The sequence below is a fragment of the Lepisma saccharinum genome, chromosome 5, assembly GCF_977018435.1.
Source record: "Lepisma saccharinum chromosome 5, izLepSacc3.1, whole genome shotgun sequence".
Lineage (NCBI taxonomy): Eukaryota > Metazoa > Arthropoda > Insecta > Zygentoma > Lepismatidae > Lepisma > Lepisma saccharinum.
Window position 1 is genome coordinate 19,508,499 of NC_139233.1, and position 21,333 is coordinate 19,529,831.

The 21,333-nt window shown below is 40.9% G+C and overlaps 1 protein-coding gene across 2 annotated transcripts in view; it reads right to left on the reverse strand.

Moving 5' to 3' along the window:
• Positions 1-342: 342 nt before the first annotated feature.
• The window catches only part of prc (collagen IV-like protein pericardin), a 35,822-nt gene continuing 14,831 nt past the window's right edge, over positions 343-21,333 (reverse strand). The window contains exons 1-5 of one of the 2 annotated variants that reach the window (XM_083122240.1): positions 11,444-11,534; positions 10,521-10,694; positions 9,889-10,057; positions 9,011-9,154; positions 343-5,228 (exon numbers count right to left, since the gene is read on the reverse strand). In XM_083122240.1, coding sequence (XP_082978366.1) covers positions 1,237-5,228; positions 9,011-9,154; positions 9,889-10,057; positions 10,521-10,643 — 4,428 coding nt within the window. In that variant the 5' untranslated portion in view covers positions 10,644-10,694; positions 11,444-11,534 and the 3' untranslated portion in view covers positions 343-1,236. Of the gene's footprint in view, positions 5,229-9,010; positions 9,155-9,888; positions 10,058-10,520; positions 10,695-11,443; positions 11,535-21,333 lie in introns of those variants that run through there. The other variant, XM_083122239.1, reaches the window with a different exon arrangement.

Consider the following 21,333-nt stretch of genomic DNA (forward strand, 5'->3'; position numbering starts at 1 on the left):
ATCAAATATAGTAAAATTATGCTTTAACATAGAGTATCCAATATTTTCCAAAGGGAAATAAATAATTTGTAGTTCAGCCATTTCACGATAATGGCGCTGAAATCAAATTGTGTGGGAATTTGAGGATTCCCGACAACCGACATTACCCTATAAATATCACCCTGCTGAAGTCACATTAATACATGTACATAAAAATGGTAAACATTTCGAATCGACTGGCAATGCCTTTCGTTACCTTACAAAACTAAATTATTTACAACACTGAATAAAATATCAGTTGCTACATTCTTCACGTAAAAATACTGAACAAGAAATAAATTAACTTCAAAGGAATTTACCTTTCTACTTTCTTATTTTATTAAATAGTAAAAAAAAAATTACAAATATTAGATCAACAACTTGCGTAACCTAATCAGTCTAGTACAATTTCAACACGAAATCAAATCAAATTTAAATGACAGACGCTAGTGCTTAGATTTCAGACGACAACAACAAGAAAAATCATTCACAGCACACAAAAATAAACCTACCATTTCTCGTGACGTCACAACACACATTTTGTTAGTTAAACATTATTGTTAACCCATTCATCTTATAGTAAGTAACGTGAAAAACACGATTCAAAAAAGTGTAAAACATTTTTACTTTCTATGTAGACCGTAACATTTATATATTAATATCTGTACAATTCTGTTTGACTTTCTTTTTTAACTTTGAATGCAAGTCCTTTTAATTCTTCTTTAAACTGTTGCATATTAGACCATTAATACCTGCTAGCGTGTAGCATGGTTATCTCTCCTTGTTACTAATAACTGTAGCTAGATACCTAATATCACTCGTATACTCTGATATCATAATCAGTTCTTTTAAGTTTTGTAAATTAATCAATGTAATGACAATGCCAGGAATTAAGTATCGAACAATTTTTCTATATTTTTGTAATCACTTTTAGGTTGTCTTTCTTTTATTGTAGTACAACTATTCCTACGTTAACTGTAAGTTATTTCTGATTATGGTTATTTTTATGAAATATTAATAAAATGATAAATATAGACATGATAAATTGCGACAGAATGGCAGTGATATGTGATGTTGGCATAATGAATGAAGCAAACATATTCTATTTTAGAAAATGTACTTGAAACTGTGGATTATTTTCTGTGTATCTTATACAACTTTGGTGCCAACTTGTAGTTATCAGTGCATTTATGAGTCTGGTTATAAACATGAATAATACTAACAACAACAATCACCTCCATTCTTAGGAGGTTTTGGCTTGCATATCTTCGCCCTTCCGTTTGAACCGAAGACTATATTACAGGAGAATGTGAAGTAGCCACACGTGGAAGACTTGGTGTAGTATGTGTGTGCATATTTTCCATTCCCGTTCCCATTAGATTTGGGGAGTTCCCCTGTTACACTTTTTGTCACCGAGACAAAACTGTCTGGAGGTGGCGTCTCTCCCGCATCGTGATCCTCATCCCTGTAACCGCTTCCGTTTCTACCGTATCCGTTTCTTCCTCTTTGAGGGTATTGGCCAGCTCCATTTCCGTTCCTGTGTCCATTGGTGCCTCCGTACTGATCGACGCCGTATCCGTTCCTGCCGTTCTGACCAGCATGGTAGCCATTTCCGTTTCCGCTGACGTGGTGTGTTCCGTATCCGTTTCTTCCGTTGGTTGGATACTGTCCGTTCCTTCCTCGGTAGTCGCCGTTTCTGTCGTGGCCATCGTCTCCGCTTCCTTCCAGGTGGTGTTCCAGTGTGCGACCGTTCTGATCGCCAGGACCCGTGTATGTGATGTTCCTAGCTCCTGGAGTCAGATGAACCGATTGCGATTGAGCATGTCCACCATGTGGTGCACTTGCGGAAGTCCTCCCAGGTCCACCGGCCGTTGCTATGACTGGTCGACCGCCCGCGTCGCCTTCACCAGGAACAGCCCTTCCCCTGAATCCGGAGGGAATTGTGTATCCAGGTATCCCAGGAACCCTTTCGCCTGCTTCGAAAACATCCCCTACGGAAACGCCATCTCCCCCTGCTGATTGCGATATATGAGCTCCTTGTTGGTCTAAAGATCCCAAGTACACACCTTGCGATTGGCTCGGTCCTCCATTCCCAGCAGATACTTTTCCGTTCCTATATCCTGTATCCCTTCCTCCTTGCAAACTGTCAGATGTAAACCCACCTCCGAGTTGTCCATTTCTAAATGAGCCGTTCTGACCGTCATGTCTTCCTCCGCCATTTTGTGAGCCAATTGTTCCTCCGTTTCTTCCAAGTCCTACTCCCCCATGATCAGTTATGCCAGTTCTTCCACTTCCTCGTCTTGTTCCATCCGATGTGCCGTCATATGTTGTTAAACCAGGTCTAAGTCCTCCTCCATTTTGGATACCACCTCCATGCTGAATACCGCCACCATTTTGGATACCTCCACCGTTTTGGCTACCACTCCCATGTTGGATACCTCTTCCATTTAGGATACCTCCTCCGTTTTGGCTACCACCCCCATGTTGGATACCACCGTCATATTGGCTACCCACTCCATTTTGGATACTACCTCCGTTTTGGCTACCTGCTCCACGTTGGATACCATGTCCATTTTGTATACCTCCGCCAAATACTGATTTACTACGATCCCCATTCTGCCCAAGTATACTTGCCGATGGCTGTGTGAGTTGGCCTCCTCCACTTCGAAAATCCTGGCCTTGTTGCAAGCTGGACACACTTGTACCCGTTTGCCCATTTCCTCTTAGACCCGATCCAGAAGTATGACTACCTGTTCCAGCTTGCGCTGCGCCAGTATAAGTTATCCCATGCCTGTACGTTCCTTGGATTTGACTTTGTGACCTACCGGCATACGATCCACTTTGAGCTGATGCGGTGCCGCCTCCTCTGAACGGTGACCTTTGATCTCCATTTTTACCATTTTGATAAGGGGTGAATCCTACTTGAGCTTGACTCGAGGTACTACCAGGTCCCTTAGCTTGGGCATCTGCCAATCCGCCTTTTGCTCCTGCTTGAACCTGCGTGGAAGTGCCTCCATTGAGAAATCCAGTTTGAGACTCGGCTAGAGTGGCTCCGCTCTCTGCTCCAAGCTGAACTTGTGACTGGCTCTGTCCGCCTCCCGCCTGGGCACCGGCAGTGCTTGTGGCTCCTTTGCGCCCCCCGACAACTTGGCTTTGGGCCGCTCGTCCTCGGTCGCTTGTCTGAGCTTGTGCAGAAAAGGATCCTGTTCCATCATAGGTACCCGTGACTTGCGCTTGCACAGTGCCTTCTCCATATCTACCCTGAGAGGAAGCTCCTGCTCTTGTCTCGGAATCTTCTACCTGAACAGACGTTTGAGACTGGGTATCTCCACCAGCAACTTGGGTGCCTGGTGCGGGATAGTAACCACTAGGATGTGCTCCCGGATGTACCTGAGCTCCAGGAGGAATTGGGTAAGTTCCCGGTTGAACTCCTACTCCAGGTTGAATTCCTGCTCCAGGTGAAACTCCGACTCCAGGTTGAACACCTGCCCCAGGGTAAACACCAGTACCAGGTTGAACACCAACTCCTGGATGAACACCAGGAACTTGTGCACCTGGTTGTATTCCAGGTATCCCTACACCTGGTTGCACACCTGGCCTTCCAATCCCTGGCTGAACATCAGGAACCCCTACACCCGGTTGATAACCAGGATAACCAACTCCTGGTTGTGGTCTCACACTGACCCCTGGATATCCTGGAATTCCCACTCCTGGCTGAAAACCTATTCCTGGTTGACCACCTGGAAATCCAACTCCCGGTTGAACGCCTGGATAGCTAACACCCGGCTGAACTCCAACTCCTGGTTGAACACCTGGATATCCAACACCGGGCTGAACTCCAACTCCTGGTTGAACGCCGGGATATCCAACACCAGGCTGAACTCCCACACCTGGTTGAACACCTGGATAACCAACACCAGGCTGAACTCCAACTCCTGGTAGAACACCTGGATATCCAACACCCGGTTGGACTCCAACTCCTGGTTGAACACCTGGATATCCAACACCTGGTTGGACTCCAACTCCTGGTTGAACACCGACACCTGGACGAACACCTACTCCTGGTTGAACGCCTGGAATTCCAACTCCTGGTTGAGCACCTGGATATCCAACTCCTGGTTGAGCACCTGGATATCCAACTCCTGGATGAGCACCTGGATATCCAACTCCTGGATGAACACCTACTCCTGGTTGGGCTCCTGGAATTCCAACTCCTGGTTGAACTCCTGGATATCCAACACCTGGTTGAACTCCAATTCCTGGTTGAACTCCAACTCCTGGTTGGACTCCAACTCCTGGACGAACACCTACTCCTGGTTGGGCGCCTGCAATTCCAACTCCTGGTTGAGCACCTGGATATCCAACTCCTGGTTGAGCACCTGGATATCCAACTCCTGGTTGAGCACCTGGATATCCAACTCCTGGACGAACACCTACTCCTGGTTGGGCGCCTGGAATTCCAACTCCTGGTTGAGCACCTGGATATCCAACTCCTGGACGAACACCTACTCCTGGTTGGGCGCCGGGATATCCAATTCCTGGTTGAACGCCTGGAATTCCAACTCCTGGTTGAGCACCTGGATATCCAACACCTGGTTGGACTCCAACTCCAGGTTGAACACCGACTCCTGGACGAACACCTATTCCTGGTTGAACGCCTGGAATTCCAACTCCTGGTTGAACACCTGGATATCCAACACCTGGTTGGACTCCAATTCCTGGTTGAACGCCTGGAACTCCAACTCCCGGTTGAACACCTGGATATCCAACACCTGGTTGAACACCAACTCCTGGGATTCCTGTTCCAGGTTGAACACCGACTCCTGGAGGAACACCTACTCCTGGTTGAACGCCTGGAATCCCAACTCCTGGTTGAGCACCTGGATATCCAACACCTGGTTGGACTCCAACTCCTGGTTGTACACCGACTCCTGGACGAACACCTATTCCTGGACGAACACCTGGAACTCCCACTCCTGGGTGAACTCCTAGTCCTGGTTGAACACCTGGACCAATTCCTGGTTGAACACCAGGATAACCTACTCCTGGTTGAACTCCTGGTCGAATTCCTACTCCTGGACGAACACCAGTTGTTCCAACACCTGGCTGCACTACAGCGCCTGGGCCTCCAACTCCTATTCCACCATAACATCCTTCACATCCAGGATCTCCGGATTGACTTTGAGCTTGCCCCATTCCATTGGAACCGCCTGAAAAAGTTAAGTAATGAAATTGTGTTCTTGTTCTTCCCTTCAGAGGGATCGCACTTATTTGGTACATAATAATGTGTAGAAATCTTATGAAATTTTAGTGAAACAAATGTGGTAGTCAAAAAGTTTGTCAAAGATTGTTTCAAGTTCGCATTTTGCTCAAGTAGGCCAATAGCAAATGGACCTGCAGTTTAAAATGGATCCGACTCTAGTGCAATGTTTGAGATTAGATTTTTTTGTAAGGAAAATTTAGAAGGACTTTTAGAATCATACAAATATATATTTCTTTACTAATATGGATAAAATAACAATGTAATTTTATTAACAGGTTTTATACAAAAAGGACAAACAACTTCAAATGTTGATTGAGAGTTGTTTTAAGTGTACATTGTGCACATATAGGCTAATCGGGACTGGACCTACAGTCTAAAGTGTAATCCGAACCAGTATGTGTCTTCATCAAGTATTGAACCTGGACCCCTTGACGACGACGTTACCACTATGCCACCGGGGAGGCCCACAACTTAAAATGACGAGATGCTTCATGAATAAAAGCGAACACCTACTTATTTCTAAGGTTTTTGGAGCATGTACTCCTAAGTTCGAATCTAGATAAAGCATGGGCGTGTTTGTCGCATAAAAAAGATGTTGATATGTTTTCCGATCTCCGATTGCGATGGCACCTGTAAATGGGTAATCAGGGGGAAGAAGATAAATGAAGAAGATGGTTGAAATGGAAAGTAGAATGTATGAATCATAGATCGATTAAGAGGGAGGGATTAAGGGATAATGAATCCTTCCCCCGGAGACATCTAAAAAGGCGATCATCACTCTCCGACATTTAAAATTATGCGAGGGATCATCCTTCCCTGAGTCATGTAGTTCAAGAGAGAACGTGAAACTAAATAGCTTCTAAAAAGGTGATCGCCCATTAGTAATACAGAGCATTCCCTGACATTCGCTACGAGACTCGGCGGTAAGCGGCCCGGCGTCAGCGCTTGTTTCTCCCTGTGAACGGGGTCAGCGACAGTCGCTAGACTCGGCTATTAAAATTACAGTTTTCATATTGTGTACTAACCTTGACTACAGAAGGTGTTGAAAATTATGTCCCTCTGCTGCAACACATTCCTGGCATCTCCGAAGGAAATTGGCATTTACACGTGCAAGTTCATCTACTGTAATTCTCGCGATTTATCGTATAAATACTCTCCTTAAACCCAGTTACAAAAATTCACATGACTCTCATTATCTCTAGGCTGTAATTCATGCACTATTGTCACACTGTAGGGCTTAAATTTAAGAATTTTAGCGGCTCTAAATGCTGTGGTTTTTGAAACACCCGTTTCTTTTGAGAGGCGGCAGATAGATTTCCGAGGAGACTGTTCAAACCTTTGTCCTATCTCATCGAGTTTTTCCTCAGTAAGTGCACGTTGGTTTTTCTTTCCACTTTCATTCAGAACTGACCCTGTTACTCTAAACTCTTTTACGATGTTTAATATAGTGGCCCTATGTGGAACGGGAACACCAGGAAATTTCGTTGCAAAACGTCGTCGCACTTCTCCACAATTCCTCTTTCCGAAGTAACACTCGACAAGATAAATCCTTTGTTGTAATGTTATGTGCCATATTAAGCCACAATCTTCAACACACGGACACGACACAACACAACTTCCGAGGAAGGGTTATACTGGCGTCAGTCTGCAACGTCAACAGAAAGGGAAAGAGAGCGAAGGTAAGGAGAGCGAGAAAAACAAGACTGTAGCGTGCGACTGTCGCGGACCCTGTTCACCGGGAAAAACAATCACTAACGCCGGGCCGCTTGCCGCCGAGTCTCGTAGCGAATGTCAGGGAATGCTCTGTATATCAAAACTAGCAGTAACTCTTCATGAAAAAGTTATCTTGGGATATCAACCAGACCAGTTGCGGATATGTTTTCGAGCTTTCGAGAGCTAACTTCGATCTTGTCATCAATGACTGAAGTGACCCAATTGAAACGCCCCTCCCTGAAGATGAAAACGGATAGCAACTCCAATAAACAAAAAATATTCTTTTTTTTTTAAAAAAAAAAAAAGAAATAATATTCTAAGATTAATTTTGATTTTTTTTTACCTCAGTATTTTTTTGATTCCAAAGCAGGAGCGACGCCAAAGGTGGAGCTCACTAAAATATGTGCTGGTCCACCTTGTCAAAATTTATTGGACATATTTCGTGATGAAAATAAAATGAAGGTGTATAGGTAACAACGAATATAATGGGAGCATTCTTTCTCTGGATCATATAACAACAATGGGAATACTTACAGATGTGGTGCCGTCGCTGTTCAATGAGGTTAATTATAATTTAATAAAAGTTTATACTAGTTACGCAGTGGCGTGCCCAAAGGGGTGGTGGTGGGGGTCATAACCCTCCCTGGTCCAATATTCCTTAAAAAAAGATGAAGAAGAACGTTAAGGCGAGGAGGGACAATTTCCCCTAGGTCTTTCTCGCTGGGGCAGCTGCTGATCACTGTTGCAAACTTCGCTCTTTTGGAGCCAGATCTGGCTCTTTCGTGCACTCGTTTGACTGTGAACTGTGGCACCCGCCCTCTGTCCCACCATGATGCCACCACTGGCTCCGGCCCATAAATACCAACTTTTGCCATGAGTGTACATTTTGCACGTGACGTGATATTCGTATAACTATAGGCTGCGTCACCCACCTCTTCTTTCCTCCCCATGTATTTTTATTAGCGCTGTGGCTAAGATGAGATGACAATTTTGTTATCCGGGAACCCTTTATTTTCGACTTTATATTAACATCATTGGATTATTGAGATGGGTGATGCCGCCAAATCTAGGTGGTGGAAACTAAGAATAAATTGCCATCACTTTAAAGCTAACGGTAATAGCAGCATCCCCACCCCTCTGACAACTAAAATTACCCTAGTAGGCACTTTATGCAGCCTTCGTTAATCTAGCTCCTTGAAAGTCCTCTTTGGCTATATTAATGGTGAAATTTAGCTCTATTATGCACATCAGGTTTGGCAACACTGCAAGGATGGCCGTAGGAGGCAAGGAGAAATGCACTAGGCTTATAGGACCATTATTTTATTCGTTCTCTCGGGAATATCAAACATCCGATGACGTAGAAAAGTACATGGACGGAAAAAGGACACGTTGAACTATGTCATAGTAGTAGGAAAAGTCGAAACTCCCATTTGATGAGCCGTAACTTGAAGTTGAAGTTGATGTCCCATAAGGAATACATGGGATTCGGTAAATACTAATTCATCATATTTTTCAAAAATCGTATAAGGCTTAATAATCAACTTAGGAAACCGCTTCCACTTGCCACATGGGGAGAAATTCGTACTCTTCATTTCTGCCGGAGATCTTTTTAGTAGCATTGCTCATTCCGACGATATTGGAATAAATGCATGCCTGGTGCGTAATTGTCCCTCTTCGCCATACAGTAAAGTAACTGTACAAGTACCTACAAGTAACTTAGTTACTTGAGCATTTTTCTTTAATGAGCAATTGCAATTAAAAATGAATTATGTCTTGGAAAAAATTACTGTAAAATTAATTTGTTACTTTTTAAAGACATACTGAATTATTTTCTCAAATAGATAACTGCAGCTATAATTGAATCACTTCTTGGAAAAAATAACTGTTAATTTATCTCAATTACTTTCGAAGAATGACTGGGTTATTTTCTGAAATGAGTAACTGCAATTATAACTGAATTACTTTTTGGGCAAAGTAACTGTAACTGAGTTTTCAAAACTAACTCTCGCCACTTACTGACTCTGCTCTGTGACAGATCTGGCTGTGCTACTGCGTCGGCTGTGCCCCCGTTGCCTCCGTTTTGGTACGACAGGTATTGTGACTGCGTCTGCCCTCTGAACCGTCTGTAAGTCCTGTAGTTTGCCTGCCTCTTCGATCGCACTGTAAAGAAAAACCTTCAAAAATTACAACCATTATTAAAACACTACCTTATTATTACTTAGTTTACACTATGTATGGGTTAATCGTAAATTTACAGTCGTAGAAAAAAATAATTCCATTATAAGCCTCCATGGGGGAAGTATTTTCCATGTCTGTAGCCTACGTCTAATGGGTAAACTATCCGTAGAAGATATTTGTAAAATGTGAGCCAAATAATTGCGTAGAAAAGAAAATACGAGGTTTGTTCAATAAATACGCTAAGAAAACAATGCACGCACATGAGAGGTATCGTTGCCTTATTTACTGAACAGCCCTCGTATAATTCAGAACGTCAGAACAGTCAGTCGTCACATTAAAAAGTGCCCTTGGTGGGTGGTTTCTAGATAGGTCAGAAAGGTTTGTTCTGGTCCCTGCCACTGAATATTTTGTCGTCTGCTGGAAAACCTTGTCAGCCATTACGTGAGTACTTCCACCGAAGACAACATGTGCTATGGTCTCTTCCAACCAGAGCTCTCCATTCCCTTTGCGAGGGAAATATAAAAACTTGGTTGGCACATGGGAAGGCAATCGATTTCAGATCAGGAGAGCAAAACGGCTTGAACAGCTCATTGTTATTTGCTAGGACTTTCTAAGGATACGTGAACAGCACGGTCAGTCACTGTGTTATCATTTATCACTAAACGTACGTTTGGCAACAACTCATAACAATCCTAACATAACATAAACTCACTAACCTTTCAGTCTTTGCTGCTGTGCGAGGACGTTGGCTTTCCTCCCCTCTGCATCCCCTGGAAGCTCGTTGTACGAGGGGTGGACGCTCTTCTGGGGTTGCATGTGTTGGAGAACTGCTGTGGGCATGTTGCGACAGAACTCGGCAATGCGTCTACCCGCAAGACGATACACCTTAGAGAAAATAATCAGTTGGTTTAGTAAAAAACTTTAATGTTAATGATTCCAAGTCTATCAACTTACATACCTTAAATGACACAAGATGAAATCAATGTTTCTCCCTACAACATATTATAGGCAAGTTTAAGCTGCTTGTATTGTACTGCATTTTTTTCTTTTTAATGTTATTGCGCAAATGGCTAGAGTAAAGTGTATGAGCTGTATGCAATAAATCTACGTTTACATGTGTTCTCTACACAAAATCTACATGAAGATAACATTGTAATGCAATTACATAATTTACGTAGACAATATACACTACATCGATATGACTGATATGCAGTGGCGGCGATTAATAGGACTGGGGGGACAGTTTGCCTTTCCCCCACTTTTTGCCACTTATTGCCTCCGTGGCCTCTTAATGCTAAGCCATGTCTACCAGGAAAAGTAAAGTGAATTCTGAACAATCTTTGCATACCTCAATGCTAGTAAGATTGACATTGGAGACGTATAGTGTCTTCGGAGCATCTGTAATGACAGACCGTTGCAGAGATTCCAGTAGTGCCAACTGCTGCCTAAGGTCCCCGTAACTCTCCCTCATCCGTTCCAGATAGCACTGGAAGTGGTGGACATCTTTGTAAGCGACAAATTTCTAAAAATAGAAAAATGGATATATCTTAGAATGACAAGGTTCTATCTCTCATGCCATGCTTGATAATTTTGTGACACATACAAAATAACAGTTTAATGAAGGTGTCTGAAAAGAAAGTAGAAACGTATTGTGAACTTTAATTACGATTATCTGCTGTACAAAATGACTGGCTTCATTCGGTCTTGTTGCAGAGTAGTTAAATATGTTATTATGACACAGCATATAGGACATTTTTGGTCATTGTAATCAGAAGTTGTATTCTACTAGTGATTTGTAGTTCAACCAATCACTCGACCTCTCTGCAAAGTATACTTCCTCACTCCAAATTAGACAAAATACAAAAAAATAGTTCAATATTTACATTGGAACAGAATAACGACATTAAAAATACATTAGATAAAAAAGCTAATGTAAAATACAAAAACCAGATCAGAGAAATGCATGTCTTGATATTCTACCATTTTATCCAATGGATAAATGTTTCCATAGATTTTCAAAATTCCGAAAAAAATGGAATTTTGTGTGAGAAGCGACAAAATGTCTATTATATAAATAAAATTATCCTCTAGCTTTCAAAGCTTTTATTTGGTTGAGATGTGTAAAAATTAATAATTTTTTGCATCTTTTATAGCTATAAGTAACCATACACGCAAAAGGTTTTAATACTTATCAAGTGCATTGACAATACTGTGTCACCAAATTATAGGCCTATATAAGAAACGAGACGATAACAGAATCCTGTTACGTACCTTTCAGTCTAGCGTGAAATCTTTCCCTTTGCTCCTCATGTCGTGACAAAAGACTCCAGCGATCACAAGGCGTGGAAATGAAAACTTACTAAATGTAAGGTATATTTTTGAAAACACACTTACAGCAATCAAACTTTAAACCACATATTACAATTATTTCAACATTTTTTTTCCACTATTAAACTGTTGCTATCGTCATTTTATCTTGTTGATAAATCTCTCCGTTTGTCAAATGTTGCCAGGTTCTGGTACATCAAGAGTAGTTTATCTGGCCATCTGACACTAGTTGTCTATGACGTCATTAATATTTGCCAAATTAAAAAGTGAACAAACACAACATTTCAACTAAACCACAAAGAACCACAGTGTAATGTCCAGGGCATTACATGGCCTCCTCCCACACAACAAAGAAAATTGACAATACACTTGTGTGGAGGAAATTTTCTTTAACTGTTGAAACAATTTCCAGTTTCCACCTATTCAACTTTAGTGGAAGTTAGTTTGAAATTCTGGCGAGGGCCATCCTCCTATGTCTCTGGTATTTAAACCTGAACTTTGGGGTTTTGAAATACTCTGAGGAAGTATTTGAATCCAGATTACTTCTCACATCTGTCGGTGGAGCATCAGTCTGTACTGCACACTCCTTTACTCTATTGGTTCGGCGACTTCCTCTCCAGTTGTTTCTATAAGTAAGGCGTAGTTCGGTTTCTGTACCAGCTACTTCTTGTTGGTCTGCGATTTCTCCAGCTGGTTGAATTTTGACTCTGGAAGACACGGTTAGGATTTTGGAAGTTCCGAACTTCATTGTTGTCTGGAGGAGGACTGACAAAACTAGTGTACCTAACCTTTGGAGAACCCTGACGCTTATCTTCCCATCTAGGCGGCTCGTTTCTCCAGCTATCCTGGATTTCGGATGCTTCATACTTGCCTAAGAAGTTTGCTAATTGATCTACATTAGCTGGATCTCTGGTCAAAACCAGTTGTCTTATCCGATGTGGTAGCTGACTTATTATCATGTGCAAAACTTCTGACTGGTTTACCTCTTCAGTCAGATTACAGTAGCTGACATAAATCTCCCAACAATATTCTTCCAGATTTAAGCCAGAACCCTTAGTGTACCGTCGGTTCCTCAGAGTCTGCATTTCTCTCTGCTTGGCTTCTGGAGAGGCGTACTGTTTTTAAATGCCACACAGAACTGTTCAAAAGACCTCCATTTCCTTTCATTGGCTATCAGCCAAGCTTTAGCTTTTCCTTGCATCAAGGACGGTAACACCTTTAGGCGATGCTCCATAGGCATCCGCATCAAGTCCATATATGTTATAAGGCCTTCTAAATACCTTTCTGCTGAAACTGAATTAATTTCGCCACTGAACTTTGCGATTGAATTGGCATCAGCCATTCTAAAATAGCGATTGTAACTAGCATTATCAACAGGTTCGTACAACTCGTCTAAAAATTTTCCATCCCTTCGGTTGTAGTATTCTTTCTTCCACTTTCGAGTATCGGATCCTTTGGCATGTGAGTATTCTTCAGAGGATGTACGTAGAGCTCTCTTCAGTTAAATTCGTATTACCATGTAATACTACCTTTTCTTTCTTCCTCATCCTGTTATCTCCAGCTTCTTTGCCTTTCTTTTTTCATTTTCTTTCTCCTCTTTCTCCTTAGCTCTTTCCTGTTGCCTTTTTCTTTATTTTTCTTTCTTTCTAATTGTCGCTCCTCTTTATCTTTCTCCTTTCATCTTTATCCAATTCCAATCCTCTAAGGGCTCCAATAATCCTGACCTAGCTTATCTCTCTGATCATTTAATTTTTGGTTCATTTCTCCCCACCTTTTATCACATTCTTCTTTATCTGTTTTTCTTCCCTCATCTATTACTCTGCTTAAGTCATCCTTATTTCGTTTACAATTTGAAATTAATTCTTCTTTATCGAGCTCCCTACTCTCTTCTAGAAGACTTATCTTTTGATAAATTTCTGATAATTTACGGTGTTGATCTTCCTTATCTGCCTTTCTCCCTTCCCTATTTTTCATCCTTCCGTCCTCAATTATTCTTACTAAATCTTCCTTATTTTTTCCTTTCTTCTTCTAATTTCCTATCTCTCTCTTCCACTTTCCGATCTCTCTCTTCCTTTCTTCTTCTAATTTCCTATCTCTCTCTTCTAATTTCCTATCTCTTTCTTCCACTTTCCGTTCTCTCTCTTCCAATTCTCTCTTCCTTTCTTCTTCTAATTTCCTATCTCTCTCTTCTAATTTCCTATCTCTTTCTTCTATCTCTCTCTTTCTTTCCTCTCTTTGCGCTTCCAATAGCCGTAACACATCCATCAATGTAATCTCCTTTCCTGCAGTGCTCGTTATTGCCTTTTGATTGCATTTCTTACACTTTAACTCTTGTGCTGAATAAGACTCTTTGGGCTGAAGAAACTCGGCACACTTCAAATGAAACTCCATTGAACACTCGTAACACTGCACCACTTCTTCCTCCATTCTGCTAACATCTTGGCAGCACATCAAATGAGTCACCTTATATTCTTGCTCTCACTCCTCAACAACCTCTTCTGCATTCCCAGCAACTTTCCTAATATTCCTTAGTAGTCTCCGTCGAGGAAACTGTCTTAAGATTGGGCTACCTTAAGAACGGCTAACATGGCGAATATCATCACCATGGGCGTCCGGAAAGGGGGGCATGGGGGGGCCACGGCCCCCCCTGGAAAATGAAAGTCAACTAAAAATTATATATTTTTCACATATAATTTCATTACAGCCACAATAATATGTGTTAATTATTGCATGAATATGATAAATTTAAATTTAAACAATGTTTTTTGAGGAAACAACACTATTATTGAGGAAAATGTGCCTTGTTTGCCCCCCCTGGAAAAAAACACCTTCCTTGCCCCTCCCTGGAAAAAATCCTGCGGACGTCCATGATCATCACTAATGCCAAGCTCCACTGAACTTCACAACGTAAGCCAAAACTGTACGTGAAAGTCTCTAATGTACATAAACTGAAGTCACACGCGAAAGTTTCTGAAATTTCAGATGCACGAAACCGAATAACGTGAACTGAAACTACCCGCGAAAGTCTCCGAAGCTTCAGCAGTCTGAAATCGCACGCGAATCACAAAGTTCAAGCCACACGCGAATATTATTTCACTAATCGGCGATTGAAATTATTTTTCACTTCGCGGTCCCACGTTGGTCGCCAAATAATTCCTGTTACGTACCTTTCAGTCTAACGTGGAATCTTTCCCTTTGCTCCTCATATCGTGACACAAGGCGTGAAAATGAAAACTTACTATTCACCTAAATGTAAGGTATATTTTTGAAAACACACTTACAGCAATCAAACTTTAAACCACATATTACAATTATTTCGACATTTTTTTACCACTATTAAACTGTTGCTATCGTCATTTTATCTTGTTGATAAATCTCTCCGTTTGTCAAATGTTGCCAGGTCCTGGTACTCAAGAGTAGTTTATCTGGCCATCTGACACTAGTTGTCTATGACGTCATTAATATTTGCCAAATTAAAAAGTGAACAAACACAACATTTCAACTAAATCATAAAGAACCACCGTGTAATGTCCAGGGCATTACAATAAGAAGGGAAAAGACATAATAGATATTGGATAAATTCTAACTAAATAAAAAAATGACTGCAACTGGAATAAAATGTATCCTTCTTTAATGACAATTAAGTAACAGAGCTGCAGCTACTTAGATATGCTAATCGCCACAGAAAATAATGTTTTTTTGGAGGAGCAGATTCTACATTACAACATGCACTATAATGAACTTGCTTCATATATAATTTTCGTTACTAATATTTTTAAAAGTCAAAACTTTCACCTGTGCATTGAATTTGCAATGGGAGGCGTGGAGGCAAAGCTCCATACATTCTCGAGTCGACCAAAATGGATGCGGTGTGGTCAATATCACGCTCCGGCCTTCAAGTTGTATCCACGATTTAATTTATTAGACGCTCAGCAGCTTCCGAACAGTTTGATTTGATTTGATTTGGTGTTTTAAGTCCACTTTGTGCACAGTAAGGCTAATCGGGACTGGACCTACAGTTATAGTGGGATCCGAACCACTATGTGCCTCCACCGGGTATCGAACCCGGGACCCCTTGATTACAAGGCGACGACGCTACTTCTGCGCCATCGAGGAGGCCCGGTCTTCCGAACAGTAATAAACTTAGAGCAGATTTGCTGCTGCATAAAGTTTAGATTTAGTAATGACGAAAAAGTGAAACCTAACACTTTGAATGGACCGAATGAGACAAAACGTCTTATTTTCCGACCTCCGCATTGTGCATTACGCATCCCGTCAACCAACAACATGATACACAAATGTTATGAGGGCGAGATAATTATCGCATACGATGACACGCTGCACATTAATATGCTGACACCAGGCTCATTGCCATAAGTGGTTTGCAATTTGCGCCCCCTCTTTCTTCCTCTCTTTTTTGTGCCCCTCGCAGATTTTTCGCGGAACGAGATGACAAGATCTGCATCCAGTGTCATTCCCCTCTCGAATGAACCACACTTGCAGCCCCATCTATCCAGGAAACAGATGAACGTCTGCACGTGACACAGGATCGCGTGTCTTACGTCATTGACTATCTGCGGTCCTAACTTGAAGACTTTCTTGGTCTCTCATGACAAGTACGTACAAGCAGCAGGCCCGGAATTATGGGGAATTTTGTGGGGCAGCAGCCTCATGCCTTCATCTACAAAACCCACACGGTGAAAAATGCTGTGATAAAGTTTTTTAAAGTCATTTTTCGCTCAGATAGGCTAATCAGGACTGGATCGACATGCTAAAATGGGATCCGAACCACCTCCACCGGGTATTGAGTCCTGGACTCCTTGATTTCAAGGCGACGACGTTACCACTAAAGCCACCGGACAGGCACCTTTCCGTACTGGTACTGGAACTACAGAAAAAATATAAGAATCTCGTACTGCATAGGACCCCGTACTCAGTTCAAAAGAAGGGTGGATGTCTGCAGTCCGTATCGCCGCCACTGAGTACAGGTAAGTCTGCCATAAGTTTTTCACCAAAATACGGGACGTTTCTATTTTGCAATGGGATCAATTCGTTGATATACAGGTCCAACGTCCCCTGGTTGTACATACACCAGTCGTCAGAAAGTTAGTCCCCTACTCCTTTAGTCGGGAACATGAGAATCTTTGCAAATCATCAGGGTTTGCTGGGTAGAAAAGAAACACAACACAGTATTCAAAGTTAAACGCAGTTTTATAATCACTTATATTTCCTATCGTATGTGGACTTACAAGCAAGGTACAGATTTGCTTACGTTTCTGCCTGAAGAGGAACAATTCTATAGCATATTAAATCACATCACAATCACTAAACATACTTGCATATAGAATTAACGTTGGACAAGACAAACGTAAATACACGAAAGTTTCTGTACTTATTTATTATTTCCGAGTATAGCCAGAATGAAACGAAAATAATTACCAATTACACTATTCAGGCACTCCATTAACCGTTACCACGTGTCTGTTGATTTCTCACCTTCACCTGTTTTCCAACTGAGTCTGTCGTCAGGTGAAAAACATTCAGGTGGGTTCACTTCCTCTGCAGAGATGAGAAAGTGAAGTCAACACGAACAGATTATGACCTATTTCTAAACATATACCCAAGTTCCAACCACAACTGTATCAATCTAACTATAGTTATCGGTGACAACTTGCACATTATTTGATGTAACAAACATTTTAAAAATTTTAACTTCTTACAAATATAAAACCTTAAACTCTCAGGTTCGTTACACAGGGGAAATCTTTTCAGAGTGAGTGCTGCTGTGTTGTAAAGCAAAATAACCTAAAACACTTCAACAAATTTCTGGAAAACAAACAGTAGGGCTACTTAGCCAAATTTAACAGATCAAAGGAGTAGAATAATGGTAGAAAGCTCTTCACATCAAAACAATGTTTATTAACATATCGATATTTGCAAATTGCATTGGGTTTGGAAATATTTCAGCAAATTAAGATCTCTTATGTTTTTTACACAGCTTGATATTACTTAACAGTCTGTCGTACGTTTCCGCACATGAAAAATTTAGATTATCCTTGAGCATCATTGCACCGGAAATGGTGCTTCCAAAAAGGTTTATCTTCTTACATGACCAATAGTGGTTCATTTTCGAAAAAATGGGTTGCACAGAGCAAATTCTAGATTCAAGACAAGACTTCAACTGTAAAACAATTTTCCTTTAGCACTTTTTAGGTCTTTTTAAGCATATTTGAAAGAAGTTACATAGAGGAACTGAAAATAGTTTTACTTTAAATTATAAAAAAGGAACCGCCTGAAAACGTCCGACAATAATTAAGGAACATGTAAGCCAACAAAGAGGACTGTCCCTTTTTTCTATGGGGTGATTGGCAGGCTTCAGTATAGATCTCGGATCGAACGTATAAAAATCGAGATGAGAACAAGATTAGACCCTTTGAAGCTTGTCGATACAAGACCAACAACGACACAGGTGCTTGTAAAATCCAGACTAGGACAAAGATTTTTAGATTAAGAGATGGCACTGGCGGTACCTAATCCATTAAACGCTTATGAAATTAACAATTGAATCAATTGCACATAAAAACGCAGACCAACAACTTGGTAAAATTTTAGGGAATAGTGAATTATCCTACATTAGGCATTATATTCGTTTGTTTGAAAAAATATATATATACAGGGTGACTGGTAATTAGATGTATTCCCTGAAAGGGGTTAAAGTAGAGACAATTTGCAATAAACTTGACCATATGATACCCCGTCCGAAAATTAGTAGTTTTCGAGATAATCGAATTTCTTTTGTTTCTTTAAAAAATGACAATTTTCCACATAAAAACATGAATTGAGAAAAAACTGCTCATTGTATGGAACGTATTTCAGCGTTTTCTGATAGCTAACGAATAAGTGGTTCGTTGAAAAAAAAAGTTTTTCCTAAATAACAATCAGATGTAAGTAACGGGTGGGTCTAAACTTACAACTGATGATAAAAAATGCACTCTTAGTTTACTTGGCAAGGAATTAATAACAAAAATGGTATGACACGATGCGTACAAATTACTTAAATTACTTCCTTGTGACATCTGCTATCCAACAAGGTACAAATGTTGCTAACATTCACATTTGTGTTCAAGAAATAATACTTCATTCATCTTCATGTGAATGGAATCAATTGAACAATACAATTAAAGAACAATACACGTCTTTCTCAAAGTGGGCACCTACGTTACGAATGCAGGCACGCAGGTTTTTACGGACATTTGGTCTCTTAACTCGTGATGTGATGGCGTCCTTGATATGTTGACCAGCTGTTAAGATCCTCTCCCTGAGCTCTTCTTGCGAGTTTACCGGTGTCTTGTCATGTGGCTCCAAATGTAAAAGTCGCAAGACGTCAAATCGATCGGGGGATCGAGATGGGCAGTCATCATGCTGATAAATCATGTCACGTCTTGTAGCTAGAGGCACATCCTCCAACAACATTGCCATCCCGTTCCTCAAAAAATGTTCATAAGTGATGCCATTTAAGATTTGGGGCAGGAAAAATGACTCGATCAAATGATTGTTGATTACGCCCATCCAAACTTCTGCCTGGGCGTGCGACAGTGGCTGGATGAAAATTACCCAAAGAAATGGATTGGCCGAGGCGGCCCGTTTCCCTGGCCGGCTCGATCCCCCGATTTGACGCTTTGCGACTTCTACATTTTTAGCTACGTGACAAGACACCGGTAAACTCGCAAGAAGAGCTCAGGGAGAGGATCTTAACAGCTGGTCAACACATCAAGGACACCATCACATCACGAGTTAGAGACCAAATGTCTGTAAAAACCTGTGTGCCTGCATTCGTAACGTAGGTGACCACTTTGAGCAAGACTGTAATGTTCTTTAATTGTATTGTTCATTGATTCCATTCACATGAAGATGAATGAAGTATTATTTCTTGTACACAAATGTGAATGTTAGCAACATTTGTACCTTGTTGGATAGCAGATGACACAAGGAAGTAATTTAAGTAATTTGTACGCTTCGTGTCATACCATTTTTGTTATTAATACATTGCCAAGTAAACTAAGAGTGCATTTTTTTATCATCAGTTGTAAGTTTAGACCCACCCGTTACTTACATCTGATTGTTATTTAGGAAATTATTTTTTTTCAACGAACCACTTATTCGTTAGCTATCAGAAAACGCTGAAATACGTTCAATACAATGAGCAGTTTTTTCTCAATTCATGTTTTTATGTGGAAAATTGTCATTTTTTAAAGAAACAAAAGAAATTCGATTATCTCGAAAACTACTAATTTTCGGACGGGGTATCATATGGTCAAATTTATTGCAAATTGTCTCTACTTTAACCCCTTTCAGGGAATACATCTAATTACCAGTCACCCTGTATATTCAGTCTACCGATGACGGGGAAAGATTGGACATAATGGTCAACTTGACATCGTTGTACAGAATGTACAGAATAATGGGTGTTGATTGGTTTGGTTTGGTGTTTTAAGTCCACTTTATGCACAGTAAGGCTAATCGGGACTGGACCTACAGTTTAAAGTGGGATCCGAACCACTTGTGCCTCCACCGGGTATCGAACCCGGGACCCCTTGATTACAAGGCAATGACGCTACCACTGCGCTATGGGGGAGGCTAATGGGTGTTGAAGTGCATCTTCACGAAAAGTAAGAATATTGTATGATCAAGGTACTTACTGTAATAATATCATGTAAAAGTTGTAAGAAAAAGATTAACACAGATTGTAGTCAAACAGAGTCATGATCCTCTCCCTAGAGCTTGTTTGAGTTTTGGATCTAAGTCCACTTTATGCACAGGAAGGCTAATCGGGACTGGATCTACAGTTTTAAAGTGGGATCCGAACCCCTTGTGCCTCCACCGGGTATTGAACCCGGAATTCCTAAATTTAAAGGCGATGACGTTACCACTACGCCATCGGGGAAGAAGAGATAGTCGGACCTCAATAAAGAGGTTAGTTTATGGAGCTAACCAGACTCTTTGGAGAAGTTATCTCCCTTTCTCGTTCTCACTCCAGGGGTTGCCAGGTGCTTAGGCTTGTCTAGTGTTGATGACTTCCCTGAGAATTAGCTCTGGTTAAAGGATTAAGTTAAAGCGGATGATCCGCCTCAAAGTCTGTTGTTCGAATGTAGTCAATATGCAAAAGAAGTAATGACTGAACTTAGAAACCATCCCTAACTGCCAGTTCCACGTATCGCTTATTTCCTCAAAGCTCCGTAATGAAGCATTCACTGAGCATGCGCGACCAATAGACCTAGGCAACATGAAACATGCTATCAATTCAATTCGCTGGTCGCCTGTCCCTCATCTCTTCGATCTGGAAGAGTTCCCTTAAGAATATTTACTCTTACGTATCTACAACTTGGTGACCTTAAAAGAGGCCGAGAACAAGACGAAGTTCTCCATTCTTGAGACAAGACTAGATTGTACCAAATCTCGTCACATCTTCCTAGTCCCTGAGTCATGGGGGTCGCCAGAAATTTGTGTGTGTGTATGAAGGGGGGGTTACGACATTGATAAAACTTGAAAAGTTGAAATAAATAATGTTAAAATGTAATGCTTATAAAATAATAACTATTAATATAATATATAATATAATAATATGTAACAAATAAATATAAACTAATTTTATTACAATATTACAATTAGTACTATTATTATTATTATATCGTTGGGTAGATTCTTTCTAGATTCACCAGATGAGTGAATATCGAGCACAGCTGTTTATTATTATTATTATTATTGACAAGTTTAAAAACAAGACGCTGCAATCCATTGTTTGCGCACCTCACATTATTATTATTATATAATAA